The sequence below is a fragment of the Phocoena sinus genome, chromosome 8, assembly GCF_008692025.1.
Source record: "Phocoena sinus isolate mPhoSin1 chromosome 8, mPhoSin1.pri, whole genome shotgun sequence".
NCBI lineage: Eukaryota > Metazoa > Chordata > Mammalia > Artiodactyla > Phocoenidae > Phocoena > Phocoena sinus.
The window spans coordinates 58510556-58529341 of NC_045770.1; the positions used below are offsets into that span (position 1 = coordinate 58510556).

At 37.8% G+C, this 18786-nt stretch overlaps 2 protein-coding genes and 1 pseudogene across 8 annotated transcripts in view; 2 read left to right on the plus strand and 1 right to left on the minus strand.

Annotated features, from left to right (window-relative positions):
- The window catches only part of RAB6A (RAB6A, member RAS oncogene family), a 72763-nt gene that overhangs the window by 21992 nt on the left and 31985 nt on the right, over positions 1 to 18786 (plus strand). For all 7 annotated transcript variants that reach the window (XR_004350983.1, XM_032639081.1, XM_032639082.1 and 4 more), the window contains exon 2: positions 14473 to 14531. Coding sequence is in view for 6 of the 7 variants with exons in the window: in XM_032639081.1 (XP_032494972.1) it covers positions 14473 to 14531 (59 nt within the window). In the remaining variant the exon portion in view is untranslated. The remainder of the gene's footprint in view (positions 1 to 14472; positions 14532 to 18786) is intronic.
- LOC116757475 lies at positions 5204 to 6188 on the plus strand (annotated as a pseudogene).
- Positions 11747 to 12693, minus strand: LOC116757476 (developmental pluripotency-associated protein 2-like). Its single transcript, XM_032639080.1, is given in 2 exon segments — positions 11747 to 12429; positions 12432 to 12693. Coding segments are annotated over 2 exon segments (945 nt in total).

The window sequence follows — 18786 nt, forward strand, 5'->3', positions numbered from 1 at the left end:
TATACCATCTTTCTTTTGGCTAATGTTTTCATAGTATTTATATTTTTCTATCCTTTTTAATTAATTTATTTATTTTGGCTGCCCTGCCCGGCATATGGGGATCTTTGTTCCCTGACCTACCCGTGTCTCCTGCATTGGCAGGCAGATTCTTAACCACTGCGCCACCAGGGAAGTCCCTCTATCTTTTTACTTTCAACATTTTTGTATTCTTATGTTTCAGATGTGGCTTAGTAGTCATCTAGTTAAGTTTTGTGTTTGTCCAGTCTGATAATTGTTTTTAAAATTGGAACATTAGTACATTTACATTTAATATAATTATATATTTGGATTTAAAATAAATCTACCATCTTCTCAATGTGCTTTCTTTTTGTCCTGAGTGTTTCTTTTTCTCTTCTTGTGTTATTTGAATTTGCAGTCTTTTAAAAAAGTATTCCATATTCTTTATTAATTGGGAAGTTATACAATTTTCTTTTCTTTTTCTTTTTGTGATTAGCCCAGAAGTTGTGGCATGCAGCCATGACTTACAAAAGTTTACAGGTAATTGATTCCTTTACCCTTCTGGGCAGTGCAGGGACCTTGGCAGTCTAATTCTTACCATTCTTCCTTCTGACTTGACTTACTATGTGTACTTCAAGAGTGTGTGTGTGTGTTTAAAACCCCATAAGATGTTATTATTTCAGACAGTGATTATTTAGATTTTATTTTTACAAGGAAAACTTTTTATTGAAGTGTAACATATAGAAAAACATACGAATCTTAAGTGTACAGCTTGAATGAGAAAAATTGCTAGTTATATTGACCTGAATATTCCCATCGTTACAAAATTATTTCTTACATTAATTAGTAAATTTGGCCTTCTGGTTCTAAAACCTCAGTTCACTGAGTTTTATCATAAGTGTGCCCTTGTGAGCTATATCTACTTTCATTTTTCCAAGAATGCAGACTCTGGACAACCTTAGTGAATACTGTCTACTTGATGGTTTCTTTCATTGATTATTTCATTTAGTGCTAGACAGGGACCAACATTGAGTGTAGCCATGAACAAGATAGATGAGGTTCCTATTCTACAGCTTATCATTTGTAAGTTGGGAGAGGTAAACTAGTAAATAAATGCACAAACAAGATAATATGAGTTAAGTTCCTTATATTGCCATTTTTTCCTTATTTTTCCCTGTAAGAATTGGATCATGCTTTTCTACACTTAGACTTAAAAAGTTTTTGAGTAAAGTTAATGCTGGAAAAGCTAGTCTTATGCTAGTACTTATTTTGAACTTCCCACTGAACTGTTCTTTGAGGGTACAGATTATTTCCAAGTCATCTTTTTAAAAACATTTTTTTTATTGAAGTATAGTTGATTTGTGTTAGTTTCTGGTGTATAGCAAAATGATTCAGTTATATATATGTATGCATGTATGTATGTATATATATTCTTTTCCATATGGTTTATTACAGGATATTGAATATAGTTCCCTGTGCTATACAATAGGAGCTACTTACTTATTTCTTTACGATTGCATTGGGTGTTCGTTGCTGCACGCGGGCTTACTCTAGTTGGGGTGAGCGGGGGCTGCTCTTTATTGCTGTGTGTGGGCTTCTCGTTGCGGAGTAGGGGCTCTAGGCGTGCAGGCTTGAGTAGTTGTGGCTTGCAGGCTCAGTATTTGTGGCGCATGGGCTTAGTTGCTTCGCGGCGTGTGGGATCTTCCTGGACCAGGGATCGAACCCATGTCCCCTGCATTGGTAGGCGGATTCTTAACCACTGTGCCACCAGGGAAGTCCCTAGGACCTTTTTGTTTATTTTATATATAGTAATTTGTATCTGCTAATCCCAAACTCCTAATTTATCCCTCCCCCAGCCCCTGTTCCCCTTTGATAACCATAAGCTTGTCTTCTAAGTCTGTGAGTCTGTTTCTGTTTTGTAAATAAGTTCATTTGTATCATATTTTAGATTCAACATATAAGTGATATCATTTGGTATTTGTCTTTCTCTTTCTGACTTACTTCACTTACTTAGTATGATAGGTCCATCCATGTTGCTGTAAATGGCATTATTTCATTCTTTTTGATGACTGAGTAGTATTCCATTGTGTATATATACCACATCTTCTTTATCCATTCATCTGTTGATGGACATTTAGGTTGCTTCCATGTCTTGACTAGTGCTGCAATGAACATTGGGATGCATGTATCTTTTTTAATTAGTCCAACTCGTCACTTTATCCTTAAGATACATTCATAGATGAATGTTAACTTTGTTGTAGGAATAAAATAAAAGCCCTGCTGCTATCTAAAATACTTCTAGAAATACAATCTTAGGCTGAAAGTATTTTATTTTATTTTTTTGTCACCCTGCATGCCTTGCGGGAATCTCAGTTCCCTGAACAGGGATTGAACCCGGGCCATGGCAGTGAAAGCCTGGAATCCTAACCACTAGGCCACCAGGGAGCTTGGCTGAAAGTAGTTTTGAGAGGTAATTTAGTTTTTCTCTCCTCCAGGCAGAACCACATCTGATACTGAATCTATAAGTTCATAATGTAACCAGGAAAGAAAAGTTCCACAAAACTGGTTTACATGAGCAAAATCTCAGGCTCCAAGGAACCTGTTATGCTTGAAGAATAACCAATAGCTTTCCATCATTGTCAGATGGTATTTGTGTTTGGCAAGGTTAGGAGATGAGACTAGAAAGGCTCAGCTCAAGTTTGAATGCCTGCTAAGGATCTTTAGCTTATGGAGACTGGGGAGCCTTGGAATGTTTATAAGTTGTTGAAACATACCTCTGGCAGTATAGAGGATGGACACTTTGTTTGCACAGTGCTTTATTCTCTCGTTCATCCTCTTTCAGTGGTTGTAAACTCCTTTGCGTTCAAGGCCTTACTTACATTTGTTTTTCATTCTCATCCTCCAACCTCCTTGTTTCCTAGCACTTGGAGGTTTTGGAATGAAGTGAGAAATAGTAGCCATCCAAGCATTAATATATTTGTTTATGTTTTATTCATCTTTGATAAGCGTAGCCAGTGGGTCATTACCTTTATGTGAATATCTTTTCTGTCTTCACGTTTTGTGTAGTCAAATATTTTTTGTTTTTACTTTGGATGTCTCCATTTCATCATCCTGGAAACTCATATCATAGGTCTGATGCCTTTAACATAAATATTATTATAAAGAAATAAAGCATATTTATTAAAAAACAGCTTTTGAGCCATAGATGTGAAATTACTTATTCAGCAAATATTTTATACAACCAACTTCATTCTCCCCATTTTTGAATGTAATTGTACAAGTGTAGTTGTAGTTCTCTTCTTTTTTTTTTTAATCATCTTTATTGGAGTATGATTGCTTTACAATGGTGTGTTAGTTTCTGCTTTATAACAAAGTGAATCAGTTCTACATATACATATATCCCCATATCTTCTCCCTCTTGCATCTCCCTTCCATCCTCCGTTTCCCACTCCTCTAGGTAGTCACAAAGCACCGGGCTGATCTCCTGTGCTATGTGGCTGCTTCCCACTAGCTATCTGTTTTACATTTGGTAGTGTATATATGTCCATGTCACTCTCACTTCATCCCAGCTTACCCTTCCCCCTCCAGGTGTCATCAAGTCCATTCTCTACGTCTGCTTCTTTATTTCTGTCCTACCCCTAGGTTCCTCAGAACCTTTTTTTTTAGATTCCATATATATGTGTTAGCATATGGTATTTGTTTTTCTCTTTCTGACTTACTTCACTCTGTATGACAGAATCTAGGTCCATCCACCTCACTACAAATAACTCAATTTCATTTCTTTTTATGGCTGAGTAATATTCCATTTCTTCCTTTTTTTTAAGCTTTAGGAAAAATGAAATCTTTACTCAATTTAGGTCTTTAGAGAAAGGCTATTAGCTTTATGGAGCTTCAGTGTTGTTGACTAGGTTCGCTACATTGGAGTAGTGTTAGCTTGGTTTAATTGATTTTCTGTTTTGCTGTAGAATTGCATCACCTAGATGAGACATCTTGGCTGTGATATTGCAGTGAGTTTTGCTTGCAGCTGAGCTTTTTTGCTATGGTCCCTAGGTACCTTTTTCAGGTGTCTTCATTACCATGATGGACTACAGATAGTGTTGTTTTTGTGTGTTTGCTTGTTGTGTTTTTATGCTTAACTTCTAACTAAAACCATAGCATCTGATTTAAGGTACTGTTATTATCATAGCACATTAATCTTTTATAATGGCTTATTTTTGTGGGGAAAAATTAGAATATATAAATATCTTATTGTCTGTTTCAGTATTATCTGACCAATATAACTGACCAAATTATGAAGCAGTTCATAAATGTTCATTTATGTAGGTTGTAGAATAATTGAGACTTCTCCTTTTATGCAAACATTAGTCTTATAATCTTTGAATCCTAAGTATTCTTGAAGAGTATATTATGTGAGGAATTACTTTACCACTTACAGAAGTTATCTCTTAAATTAGTATACCTTGGTCTTCTAGAAGCCCAATAATTAGTTCCTCTAATCTTTAATAATCAGCCCCTTTTTAAGTTATCTTTGGTGCTCCAGTATTAAAATTATTATACAGGGCTTCCCTGGTGGCGCAGTGGTTGAGAGTCTGCCTGCCGATGCAGGAGACACGGGTTTGTGCCCCCGTCCGGGAGGATCCCACATGCCGCGGAGCGGCTGGGCCCGTGAGCCATGGCTGCTGAGCCTGCGCGTCTGGAGCCTGTGCTCCGCAACGGGAGAGGCCACAACAGTGAGAGGCCCGCATACCGAAAAAAAAAAGATAAAATTATTATACATAGTAAAATTTACCATTTTAACTTATTTCTGTGTGTACAGTTCAGTGGCATTAAGTATTTCACATTGTACAGTAATCACCACAATGGATTTTATTTATCTATCTATTTATTTATTTATTTATGGCTGTGTTGGGTCTTCGTTGATGTGCGCGGGCTTTCTCTACTTGTGGTGAGCGGGGGTTACTCTTCATTGTGGTGCGCAGGCTTCTCATTGCAGTGGCTTCTGTTGTTGTGGAGCACGGGCTCTAGGCGTCCCTTTCATTGGCAGGAGGATTCATAACCACTGAGTCACCAGGGAAATCCATGATAGATTTTTAATAACAGCTTTATTGAGATGAAATCATACATCAAACAGCCCTTTTTTCCATGGAATCTGAGGGAGCTCTCGCAGATTTTGATTTCCCACTCTAGGACTCGTATCTAGATCACCATGGTGACTGAACAGAGGTTGATGAGAGCTATTAGAGTTTTTTAATTTGTGGACCAGAAGTGATGAAACTCCAGTCGTATGTTGCTATATCGATTCCAAAAGACCATCAGGTTCTAATCAAAGTCCAAGCGTGTAGTGTAAACCCAATGGACACACAAATTCACTCTGGTACCTATAGTAGAAAACCACTTCCACCTTATACTCCTAGATTAGATGTGGCTGAGATAACAGAAGCTATTGGAGAAAGTGTATCTGCTTTCAAGAAAGGTGACAGAGTTTTCACTACCAGCATGATCTCTGGGGGCTACGCGGAGTATGCTCTGGCAGCCAATTACCCTGTTTACACACTGCCGGAAAAACTGGACTTTAAACAAGGAGCTGCCATCAGTATTCCGTATTTTACTGCTTATTGAGCTCTGCTCCACAGTGCCTATGTGAAAGCTGGAGAAAGTGTTCTGGTTCATGGAGCTAGTGGAGGAGTTGGGATAGCAGCATGCCAGACTGCTAGAGCTTATGGCTTAAAAGTTTTGGGCACAGCTGGTACTGAGGAAGGACAAAACACTGTTTTGCAAAATGGGGCCCACGAAGTGTTTAATCACAAAGAAACTGATTATATTGAAAAATTAAGAAATCTTTTGGTGAAAAGGAGTTGATGTGATTATTGAAATGTTAGCTAATGTAAATCTTAGCAATGATTTGAATCTTTGTCACATGGAGGATGAGTAATAGTTGTTGGCAGCAGAGGTCCTGTTGAAATAAACCCACGGGAGACATCATGGCAAAGGAATCTAGCATAATAGGAGTTGCTCTCTATATATCCACCAAGGAGGAATTTCAACAGTTTGCAGCAGCCCTTAAAGCCGGAATGGAAATTGGTTGGTTGAGACCAGTATTAGGTCCTCAGATTCCATTGGAGAAGGTGGCCCATGAAGATGATATTCAAAGCAGTGGGGCTACTGGAAAAATAATTCTTCTCTTAAAATGATTAATCATTTCATAGATTTCCTATGGAGTTAGAGGTCTCTTACCTCAGTTTTATGTATACTACATTTGCTTTAATTAGTATTCATTTGATTCAGTGAGTTTCTTTTTTTTTTTTTTTTTTTTTTTTTTAAAGGACATTCTTTTTTTCTTTTTTTTTTTTTTTTTTTGCAGTACGTGGGCGTCTCACTGTTGTGGCCTCTCCCGCTGCGGAGCACAGGCTCCGGACGCGCAGGCTCAGCGGCCATGGCTCACGGGCCCAGCCGCTCCGCGGCACGTGGGATCCTCCCGGACCGGGGCACGAACCCGTGTCCCCTGCATCGGCAGGCGGACTCTAAACCGCTGCGCCACCAGGGAAGCCCTCAGTGAGTTTCTTATATTTAAAAAAAAGATTTATAAGGGCAGGGGACACGGGTTCGTGCCCCGGTCCGGGAGGATCCCACGTGCCGCGGAGCGGCTGGGCCCGTGAGCCATGGCCGCTGAGCCTGCGCGTCCGGAGCCTGTGCTCCGCAGCGGGAGAGGCCACAACAGTGAGACGCCCACGTACTGCAAAAAAAAAAAAAAAAAGAAAAAGAAAAAGATTTATCTTTAGAGCTCATAGACATTGGAGTGCAATTTATTTTATAGCTGGCAATAAAGAATATCGCCTTCTACCTCTCATCAAGGAATTATTATAGTAGGAAATAGAATGTTAGTGGTCACTTGGCATTGGAGTATATTACAGAAATTCCTGATACTTGATCATTAATTGCATACTTTGACTCAAACATGCTAATTCAAAATAAGACTGGTTGATTTCCAAGCCTACTTCTTATAAAGGTTCTTTAGTCTCTGATTAGCCGAGAACTGTATTGGACTTTGAAGATTTTCTGGACTAAACGAGACCCCATTTCCAAACTAGTCTCATCTAGATCTATAAGTCTCTCAGAAGAGCAAGATAAACAATGTCTAGATAAATTTGTTAGTTTTCCAGTATTTCCCAATGTATTAATGACATTCACTAGTTTAAAGATTGATTACCAATGATCCATGTATTCTGAGGACAGCAGCCTTATCTTTGGTATAATATGATACTAGGTACAATTTCCAAATAGATACTTATTGATTGATTAAACTTCAAAGTAGATTTAGAATTATCTGTTTATATGATGAGGATCATATATTTTTATTTAAATTTATAAACAAAATTAACACATTAAGAATGATCTGCTTTTGTTATAACATGGTAACTGCAATAAATTCTAGAGGAAATTAAAAAAATTTTTAAATAATCATATACAATTCACTCATTTAAAGTGTACAATTCAGTAGTTTTTAGTATATTCACAGAGTTGTGCAACCATCACCAGTATCACTGATGAACAGAGAGAGATGCAAAAATCCTCAACAAAATACTAGCAAAAGAAATCCAACAATGTATTAAAAGGATCATAACCATGATCAAGTGTGATTTATCCTAGGGATGCAAGGATTTTTCAGTATCCGCAAATCAATCAGTGTGATTCACCACATCAACAAATTGAAGAATATAAGCCATATGATCATCTCAATAGATGCAGAAAAGACTTTTGACAAAATTCCACACCGATTTATGATAAAAATCTCCAGAAAGTGGGTATAGAGAGAACATACCTCAACATAATAAAGGCCATGTATGACAGATCTACAACTGACATCATTCTCAACGGTGAAAAGCTGAAAGCATTTCCTCTAAGATCAGGAACAAGACAAGGATGTCCACTCTCTGCCACTTTTATTCAACATAGTTTTGGAAGTCCCAGCCACAGCAGTCAGAGAAGAAAAAATAAAGAGAATCCAAATTGGAAAAGAAGTAAAACTGTCACTTTTTGCAGATGACATGATACTATAGATGCTAAAGATGCTACTAGGAAACTACTAGAGCTCATCAGTGAATTTGGTAAAGTTGCAGGATACAAAATAAATTCATAGAAATCTATTGCATTTCTATACACTAACAACGAAAGATCAGAAAGAGAAATTAAAGGAAAAAATCCCATTTACCATTACATCAAAGAGAATAAAATACCTAGGAATAAACCTACCTAAGGAGGAAAAAGACCTGCACTCCGAAAACTATAAAATGCTGATGAAAGAAATCAAAGACAACACAAACGGTTGGAGAGATATACCATGTTCTTGGATTGGGAGAATCAGTATTGTCAAAATGACAGTACCACCCAAGGCAATCTACAGATTCATTGCAATCCCTATCAAAGTACCAATGGCATTTTTCACAGAACTAGAACAAAAAAATCTTAAAATTCGTATGGCAACACAAAAGACACTGAATAGCCAAAGCAATCTTGAGAAAGAAAAACGGAACTGGAGGAATCAGGCTCCTGACTTCAGACTATACTACAAAGCTACAGTCCTCAAAACAGTATGGTACTTGCACAAAAATACAACTGTAGATCAATGGAACAGTATAGAAAGCCCAGAAATAAACCCATGAACCTGTGGTCAATTAATCTATGACAAAGGAGGCAAGACTATACAATGGAGAAAAGACAGTCTCTTCAGTGAATGGTGCTAGGAAAACTGGACAGCTACAGGTAAAAAAAAAATGAAATTAAAACTTTTTTAACACCATAATAAACTCAAAATGGATTAAAGACCTAAGTGAAAGACCAGATACTATAAAATTCTTAGAGGAAAATATAGGCAGAACACTGTTTGACATAAATTGCAGCAATATCTTTTTCGATCCATCTCCTAGAGTAATGGAAATAAAAACAAACAAATAGGACCTAATTAAACTCAAAAGCTTTTGCACAGCAAACTATAAACAAAACAAAAAGGCAACCCAGAGAATGGAAGAACATATTTGCAAACAATGCATCCTGACTGACAAGGGATTAATCTCCAAAATTTACAAACAGCTCATATGGCTAAATATCAAAAAAACAATCCAATCAAAAAATGGGCATAAGGGCTTCCCTGGTGGTGCAGTGGTTGAGAGTCCACCTGCCAATGCAGGGGACACGGGTTCGTGCCCAGGTCCGGGAGGATCCCACATGATGCGGAGCGGCTGGGCCCGTGAGCCATGGCTGCTGAGCCTGCGTGTCCGGAGCCTGTGTTCCGCGGCGGGAGAGGCCACAACAGTGAGAGGCCCGCGTACCGCAAAAAAAAAAAAAAAGGGCATAAGACCTAAATAGACATTTCTCCAATTAAGACATACAGATGGCCAAGAGGTACATGAAAAGATGCTCAACATCGCTAATTATTAGAGAAATGCAAATCAAAACTACACTGAGGGACTTCCCTCGTGGTGCAGTGGTTAAGAATCCACCAGCCAATGCAGGGGACACAGGTTCAATCCCTGGTCCGGGAAGATCCCACATGCCACAGAGCAACTAAGCCTGTGCGCCACAACTACTGAGCCCATGTGCCACAACTGTTGAAGCCCACCCACTCTAGTGCCCGCGTGCCACACTACTGAGCCTGCGTGCTACAACTGCTGAAGCCCACGTGCCTAGAGCCTGTGATCCACAGCAAGAGAAGCCACTGCAATGAGAAGCCCGTGCACCGCAACAAAAAGTAGCCCGTGCTTGCTGCAACTAGGGAAAGCCTGCACACAGCAACGAAGACCCAACACAGCCAAAAAAAAAAAAAAAGATTTTTTTTTTTTTGAATAACCCTAGATACCTACTTTTTATCGTCTGAAAAAGAGTTGAGTATCAGTTCAGCAAAGGTGTTGTTTGCTTAGTGTGATGTGACAAGCAGTGTCAAACTCTGATGATGTGGACTAAACAGGACAATTATAGAGCTTATGATCAGGGAAAACAAGCATTAAGCAAATCATTATAAGTTTACATACCATTTTACAGAAGGTTTTGGGGTAAACAACAATAAATTTACAAGGATCCCATATTGAGGAATCATATTTAAAATGTTTAATAATGAAAATTTAATCTTTTGAATAAAAACCGTTTCAACAGGGCTTCCCTGGTGGCGCAGTGGTTGAGAGTCCGCCTGCTGATGCAGGGGACACGGGTTTGTGCCCCAGTCTGGGAAGATCCCACATGCTGTGGAGCGGCTGGGCCCGTGAGCCATGGCCGCTGAGCCTGCGCATCCGGAGCCTGTGCTCCGCAATGGGAAAGGCCACAACAGTGAGAGGCCCGTGTACCGCAAAAAAAAAAAAAGAAAAAGAAAAAAACCGTTTCAACAAACATGCTATTTTGCATTTCTTCACTATATATTTTATTTATAATGAAGCTCCTTTGCTTTTCTCCACCACTGTTTCCCCCACCACTATTTTGCCTTTTATCTCTTCAGATTTTTAGATTTACTTTTTAATAGATTCTGTCCAGTGTTAAATAATGTAGTATGTGTATTGTTCCTGACTTTACTATGATTGGTTCTAGGGTTTTGCCTTTAAGTACATAGGTATTCTTATATATAAAAAATATTTTGGAAAAACATATACCAAAGTTTTGTGGGTTTTTTTGTTTTGTTTTGTTTATAGAAGCTTTATTCATAATTGCCAAAACTTAGAAGCAACCAAGGTGGCCTTCAATATGTGAATGGATAAATTATGGTACACCCAAACAATGGAGTATTCAGCATTAAAAAGTGGGCAATCCAGCCATGAAAAAACATGAAAGAATTTTAAATACATTTCCTGTTGTGAAAGAAGTCAATCTGAAAAGGCTACTGTATGATTCCAAATGTATGACATTCTGTAAAGAGGCAAAGCTATGCCGACAGGAAGATCAGTGGTCTGGAGCTGGGGGGAGAAAGTATTAAATAGGTGGAGCACAGAACATTTTTATAGCGCAGTGAAACTATTTTGTATGACACTAAAATGATGAGTATGTCATTATACATTGGTCAAAACCCATAGAGTGTACAACACAAAGAATGAACCCTAATATAAACTATGGGCTTTGGGTGACAATGATTGGTCGATGTAGGTTCAACAACTGTGCCTCTCGGGTGCAGGATGTTGATAGTAGAGGAAATGGGGTGGGGAGGAGGGGTGGTATTTGAGAATTCTGTACTTTCTGCTCAATTTTTCTGAAAGCTTAAAACTGCTAAAAAAACAAAAATCTATTAACTAAAATAAAACCAAATTACGTTCTATATAGCTAGTACTTGAAGCAGCAGTAACAGTCATTTTTTGGTAAACCTCAGTATAGAATCCAGACATTCCCGTCTGTACTTAAGGCATCAGTCAACATTGAGGATGGCGAGGACAGAGCATAGCAATCATTGGGATGCAAGTCACTTTAACTGTGGGCTCTCCATCATTTATCTCTTTTTTTTTTTTCATGATTACTAGTAAGGAGTTTGAATCATAATCAAAGACTTCCCAACAAACAAAAGTCCAGGACTAGATGGCTTCACTGGTGTATTCTAACAAACATTTTTTTATATTGAGGTAAAATTGGTATATAATGTTATGTTACAGGTGTACAACATAGTAATTTGATATTTGTATACACTACAAAACTGATACAAGTCTAGTTACCATCATTACCATACAATTACCCCCCTTCACACATTTCATCCACACCCCACCCCTTCCCCTCCGCTAACCATTTATTTTGTATTAAGACATGGCCCATCTAAAAGCAATGATGTTGGTATGTCCAAACCAGGTTTCTTCCTCTTCCCCATTGCAATTAATCTTTTCATAATTTTCTAATTCCTCTTAGCACATTCAGGACATAACATATTATCTTCTAGGTCTGGGGATGGGAAAGTGCAGGCAGGTAACATGAAGAGAGAGATCATCCCCCTGGGAGTGTTAGGCACCCAGGTCTGACCTGCATGGAACTGCAGGCGAACCCAACCTTCTGTGTCTGCCAAGAGTGGTCTGCCACGGACCACACACCACCGGACACCGGAAGCTTGCGGCAGAAAGGACTCAACAGAGGTAGGCAGGGGACGTGAATTTACAGCCTTAGGTTGAACAGCTCTTGCAGCAATTCTTGACCATGCTGCCGACATGGCTGCCTGAGCTGAAGTTATCACTTCAACCATGTTAGTCCTTTCCTCATTCTCACTCATCTTCCTTTTCTGAACACTTGCTGTCTTGGTCACCGTCTTGTGTTTCCCTGGACATGACTGCAATCTGGCCTCCCGTGATGATTCAGGAATATACTGATCTTTTTCAGGATAAGCATATTTCTGGAGTCTCAGATAAACCTCTCTTTTCTGACCATCGGTACTCAAATTAAGTTGTTGGCACCATTTCCGCAAAGTGTCCCGACTCACGTTGTTGGAGGCAATATGGTTGGCAAGGGATAAATAGGTTTACTACAACTAGATTTGGGGCAAGCTTTGAACTGTTCATCTGTTTGAGGAGGATGAACTTGATCATCTGGACTCAGTGACTCCACTTTGACTTCTGAAGTTGAAGAAACACTTGGTTCCGTTAGATGGTCTTCAACAATTTCCTCATTAACTGGCATCAATGTAAGAACCATATTTTCTTCACCTAAGACCTCTTCAAAGAAATTCTTCTCACAATTTGGGTGTGCCATTCCAAGGAACTCTCAGAGAAAGGCAGAGCCGGCAATGTTAAGGATATCTGCAATTTAATCCTCTTAACCTCTATACCAAAGTTTTAATGTTAGTTATGTATAGGTGGTAGGATATATGTAATTTTCACTTTGTTCTTGGTCTTTTCTGTGTTGCCCGCTTTATAACATGCATTTTGCTCTTTTATATAAAAAGGGGACATTTTTCAAAACAAAGTAAAAACTGTATGTACTATTTACTAATGAAGAAATGTGTAGGTCTACTCATTGCTCCAAAAAGAGACTTCTTCCCAAACATCAGTTTGCTTTTGACCAGGGTCTAGGGAAACTAGCTTTAGCTGTTCAACCTGCTATTTTAGATTCTTTAAAATAAGATGTTTGGGAGTAGGTGATTTTATGGGATTCTTCCTTCTTTGGCTCAGTTTTTTCCTCAGGTTTTCATATAGCACATGGATGGAGGACATTTTAAGAGGCCGGGATCAGGTCTCTAAAAATCAAAAGTTGAAATCAAAAGTTACTTAAATTCATACAAAAATATGAGTGACTAGTTATTGTTTTTTTCCTCCCCAAAGTATTTACATTTGGGAGAGCATTTGAGATATTTATTTGCTCAGTTCTTTTCTAATTGATATAATTTCTTGTATCATTTAGTATTTATTGAATCTATGCCAAGCTACTGGAGATATAGGAAAATTAGATATGGTTCTTGCCCTTGAACACTGTGCCCATTGGTAAGGATATTGGCAGTATACCACTATTTTTTACCTAGTGGCACTTTCATGTGGATTAACTTAAAAATACCAATACAAAGTAGTATTATGAATCTTTGGGATTGCCCTGCCAAAGAATAGAGATCTGATCCTGAAATGAATTTCAAAACAATTTTCCATGTCATTTCATTCTTACTCTTAAACAGTCAAGTTCTTGCAGCCCTCATACCCCTCCTAGAACTCTTCATATTTAGTTTTTATGCTTCCCGAGATTAAGCTTTGATTCACTGAATGAAGTTGCCCTGACCCTTATATTCCCCAGGTTACTGTCTAGGAAGTTAACTATAATTTCGTCCCAGTGTAATCCTAGTTCCTTTTGTTAGGGCTCAAGTAAATATCTGCTTGCCTTTTGTGAATTAGAGATGTCAGCATAACTGATTGTTTTCCTCCATCTTTTCTCTTCATTTTCCTCACCTCTTAACTAAATAAATATTCTTTTACCTGTGCTCTCAGTTTGAGAGATTATCTTTTGTTTGTTTGTTTGGTTTTTTTTTTTTATAAGGAGGAGGAGAGGAAAAGGAAGGGGGGTGGGGAAGAAGAACTTATTTAGTTGTTTTGGCTGGGCTGAGTCTTAGTTGCGGCACATGGGATCTTCGTTGCAGCAAGTTTAGTTGCAGCATGTGGGCTTATTAGTTGCGGCCTGTGGGCTTCTTAGTTGCGGCATGCATGTGGGATCTAGTTCCCCAACCAGGGATCAAACCCAGGCCCCCTGCATTGGGAGCGCGGAGTCTTACCCACTGGACCACCAGGAAAGTCCCGAGATTATCTGTTATTAAAGAAAGACATTTCAACAAACTCAAGCCTGTATGGTTTTTTTCTGTTTTTTTTTAGTGGTTATGTAAGTATTCTCTTTTTATTTGTCACATAGGCCTGTATGTTTGTAAATTATTGTTAGTTGAACCATTGCAGATATCTCCCAATGAATTGAATCGCAGTTCTCTGTAAAAAAATTGCTTGAGAACCCAATTTAATGTGTTAACTGAATCAATCTTTTTTTTCCTTTTCATTTCAGTTGGAAAGACATCACTGATTACCAGATTCATGTATGACAGTTTTGACAACACCTATCAGGTATTTTGTTTATGCCAACCTACTAGTTGTCTCTTATGTGTTACAGGTCCTTTTAAAAATTCATTTATTTACATTCAGACATGGATATAAAAGCATTTTCTGTAATCTGTAAAATTCTCTATAAATACAAAGTATAACTGATGATGCTCATAGTCCTCAACTTTTTCATTTGATTTCTTTAGCTTCTCTTCCAAAATCTATTGAAAGATTATTGCTAATACCATCTGGGATAGAAGTAAGAGTGATTATAGCTATTCTCTTGGAGAGATTTCCTCCAAGTCTAGGATTCTGTGACATTTTCATCTATACTTGAAGTCAAGAATAAGTGAGTACTATAATTAGAAATCATTAACAGAAGGAGATTTGGGAAGTTCACACATATATGGAAAATTAAATAACTCATTCATAAATAACCAGTGGGTCAAAGACAATCACAAGGGAAATTAGAAAATACTTCGAGATAAATTTTTTTAAAAACCCACAGCATATCAAAACTTATGGGATACAGCTAAAGCAGTGTTATAAGGAAAAGAATAGATACATTAAATCAGTAATTTAATCTTCTATCCTAAGAAGCTAGAAAAAGAAAAGTAAACCTAAAGCAAGCAGAAGTAAAAACTACTTTAAAATGTAGGTTTTATTATTCAGGTGTGGTGATGCCAACAGATCAGGAGATGATTGCCATTGTAAAGATAGTTTACTATACACAAATCTCAAGAGGAAGGGACACTCCAGGCCATATGAGGGGGGCACATGGAAGAAGTACTGGTATTGGTCAGGAGGTGAAGGGGGGATGGGCAGGAAATGTAGGCACTAGCCTTTATTGTGATTTCTGTGGGAAGGATGGGTAAGACCAGGTAAGGAAATATAGGATTGCCTACTTTGAGTAATTTCAGTGGTCTCTGGGCTGTAGGGGCTGTTCCTAGTTGTCTGCTACTTGGCCCTAGGGTGATTAGGGCAGGGGAGTAATGACCCTGAGTGTGATAGAGGAGGTGGTTGGGGTATGGGTTTGGATTGGTTGGTTTTCATATTAAAGGCCCTCCATAGGCAAGTTTTGCTTCTCTAGGAATTGGCAAACCCTGGGATGGCCAGTCCCTCCAGTATAAGGAAGGCCCCAGGTGTCAGGACAACAAAAATACAGAAAATAAAGACGTGCTTAATTCAGAAGCTGTTAAAGATTAGAGTAGAAATATATGGAAGAGAGAACAGAAAAACAAGAAATTCAGTGAAACCAAAAGTGGTTCTTAGAGAAGATCAGCAAAATTGACAAACCTAAAGGTAGACTAATCAAGAAAAAAGAAGGCTCAAACTATTAAAATCAGGAGTGAAGGAGAAGACCTTACAGAAATAAACAGGATTATAAGAGAATACTGTGAATAGTTATATGCCAACAAATTAGATAACCTAGATGAAGTGGATAAATTCCAAGAAAGATACAAACTACCGAAACTAACTCAAGAAGAAATAGAAAATTTAAATATACCTATAACAAGTAGATAGAGTTATCAATCAAAAAACTTCTTACAAAGAAAATCCCAGGACTAGATGGCTTCACTGGTCAATTCTATGAAATATTTAAAGAACAACACTAATACTTCATAAACTTCCAAAAACAGAAGAAGAAGAAATACTTCCCAACTTATCCCATGAGGTCAGTATGACTCTCATACCCAAACCAGGCAAAGACATCAAAAATAAAACTACAGACTAATATCCTTTATGAATATAAACACAATAGTCCTCAGCAAAATACTACCGAACTGAATCTGGTAACTTGTAAAAAGGTTCTATACCATTTACCAAGTAGGATTGGTAGGTTAGTACCAAGATTGCAAGGTTGGTTTAACATACAGAAAGTGATGTAATACGCTATATGAATAGAATAAAGGACAAAATCAGGGGAATTCCCTGGCAGTCCAGTGGTTAGGGCTCCACACTCTCACTGCTGAGGGCCCGGGTTCAATCCCTGGTCGGGGAACTAATATCCTACAAGCCACGCAGTGTGGCCAAAAAGAAAAAAAAAAGCCACGCAGTGTGGACAAAATCACACGATTATTTCAACAGACACAGAAAAAGCATTTGACAAAATCCAGTAGCCTTTCATGATAAAAACACTTGGCAAATTAGGAATACAAGGGAACTTTCTAAATGTGATAAGGGGTATCTCTATGAAAGACCCACAGCTAACATCAGACGTAATGTTTAAAGGCTGAATGCGTTCTCTTTAAGATCAAGAACAAGACAAGGATGTCTGCTCTCAGTTGCATATGTATCTAAGTTATATGTGTGTATGTATCTTAGTTTAAAATGCTTAATTGTGAAACGAAAATCAAAGAAAAAGCTAAAACGAATAAATTAGTAATCTTCATGCCAGGTACTTTCACTGAGGCCCTAAGCACATTATAAATCTTTTTCTGTATTAACTTTTTTGCTGCACAGCCTGTGGGATCTTAGTTCCCCAACCAGGGGTCAAACTCACGCCCCCTGCAGTGGAAGCGCAGAGTCCTAACCACTGGACCACCAGGAGAGTCCCTGTATCAACTTTTTGAAATATTCTTATTAAAATAAAGTTTTTAAAAATCCCTTTTAATTGAAGTATTTTACATCTGTATTACTGTGTAGTTAGTATAAAAACTTGATTTCAATTATTTGTCTTAGGAGTATATCAAATGTTGATCTGATTAAAGGAATGGTTAATTTCCATAGTAATTAACTGCCTCTGTCTCAATTATTAAACCATTTTTTATTTTTCAGAAAGCTTTTAGGGTAAATATAAAATCTGAATCCTGTCCCTTTTTTAGTATGTATTTTCCCATATTTGAAATATTTATTTTATTTCAGGGATATGCCTTCTGGTTTGAACACTAAGAAAACTGAAAAACTTGGGCATTTGTTTTCTAGGAAAAAGTGTGTCCAAATTTGTACAATTTGTCCAAAACCATCCAACTACTAAATGGTAGAACTAAGATGTAAACAAAGGTTTTTCTAATTGATCTTTGACAAAGGAGCAAAGGCAGTACAATGGAGCAAAGATAGTCTCTTCAACAAATTGTGCTGGGACAGCTGGTCATCCGCATGCAAATGAATGTAGATACAGAGGTTATTCTCAGAATGGACCTAAACACAGACCTAAATGTAAAACTCTGTAATAAGCTACTAGAAGGTAACATTGGAGAGAACCTAGATGATCTTGCATATGGCAGTGACTTTTTAGATACAATACCAAAGGCATGATCCATAAAAGAAGCAGTTGATAAGCTGGACTTCATTAAAATTAGAAACTTCTGCTCTGCCAAAGACAGTGTTAAGAGAATGAGAAGACAAGCCGTAGATTTGCAAAAGGCACACATGACAAAAGACTTATCTAAAATATTCAGTGGGATCTTATAATCGATAGTAGTAAAGAATTATTAATTCCTTAACATTTTGATAAATTTTGACAGATATGTACACCTATGAAGCTACTACTACAATCAAGATTAAGAACATTTCCATCTCACCCCCAAAGGAATTTGTTTCTAATTAAGCCTTTTATTAAAACCCATAACGATCATGAAACAGGAATGACTAAAAGATAAACATGACATTTGAGGAAAGTCACTTCTTAAAAGCCAATGAATATGTATAGTATAAATTTTATTACATTCTTTTGAATATTTCAGAAATGGTTTAGTCACATCTTAAGACACTATAAAAAGAGCAAGTTTAGAAATGAAAAAATAGTACAGTTAGCAAGAGTACTTCGGGTTTTTTTGGACCCGTTTATATTGGATATCCTCAATTTTCTAGGTCCCTGCAACTCTACAGCTTATAGCTTCATCTAGATGACCTCTTGCATACCATATTTTGATTCTGAGCAATGCTTCTCTCTCTCTTCAGCAGAGAAACTATAAATACCAGTCTTAGGGACTGAAGAAAGTATTGATGTCATTGAGCCATATGTAGAAAGTTCCTGAGAGTGTTGAGCTCATATCTTTGGGAGTGGAACCAAATACCATACGCTAAAAAATTTGAACTAGAGTCAGAGTCTTAGGCTAAAGAATTATGAGCTAGAGCCTGTAGTTGGAGTTCTCTGAGTATTTCTGAAGTATTTCATTTTACCCAAGTTCTCTGTGAAATTAAGGAGATATTTCCAGCAAACCTAAAGTGCTGTTGCTACTTATGCAGTAAGACTATTGGTGCTGTTCATTCAGACATTTATAAGGGCAGTGATGTTGATGGGGTGAGGTTGCATAGAATTTGAGATAAGGAAAGA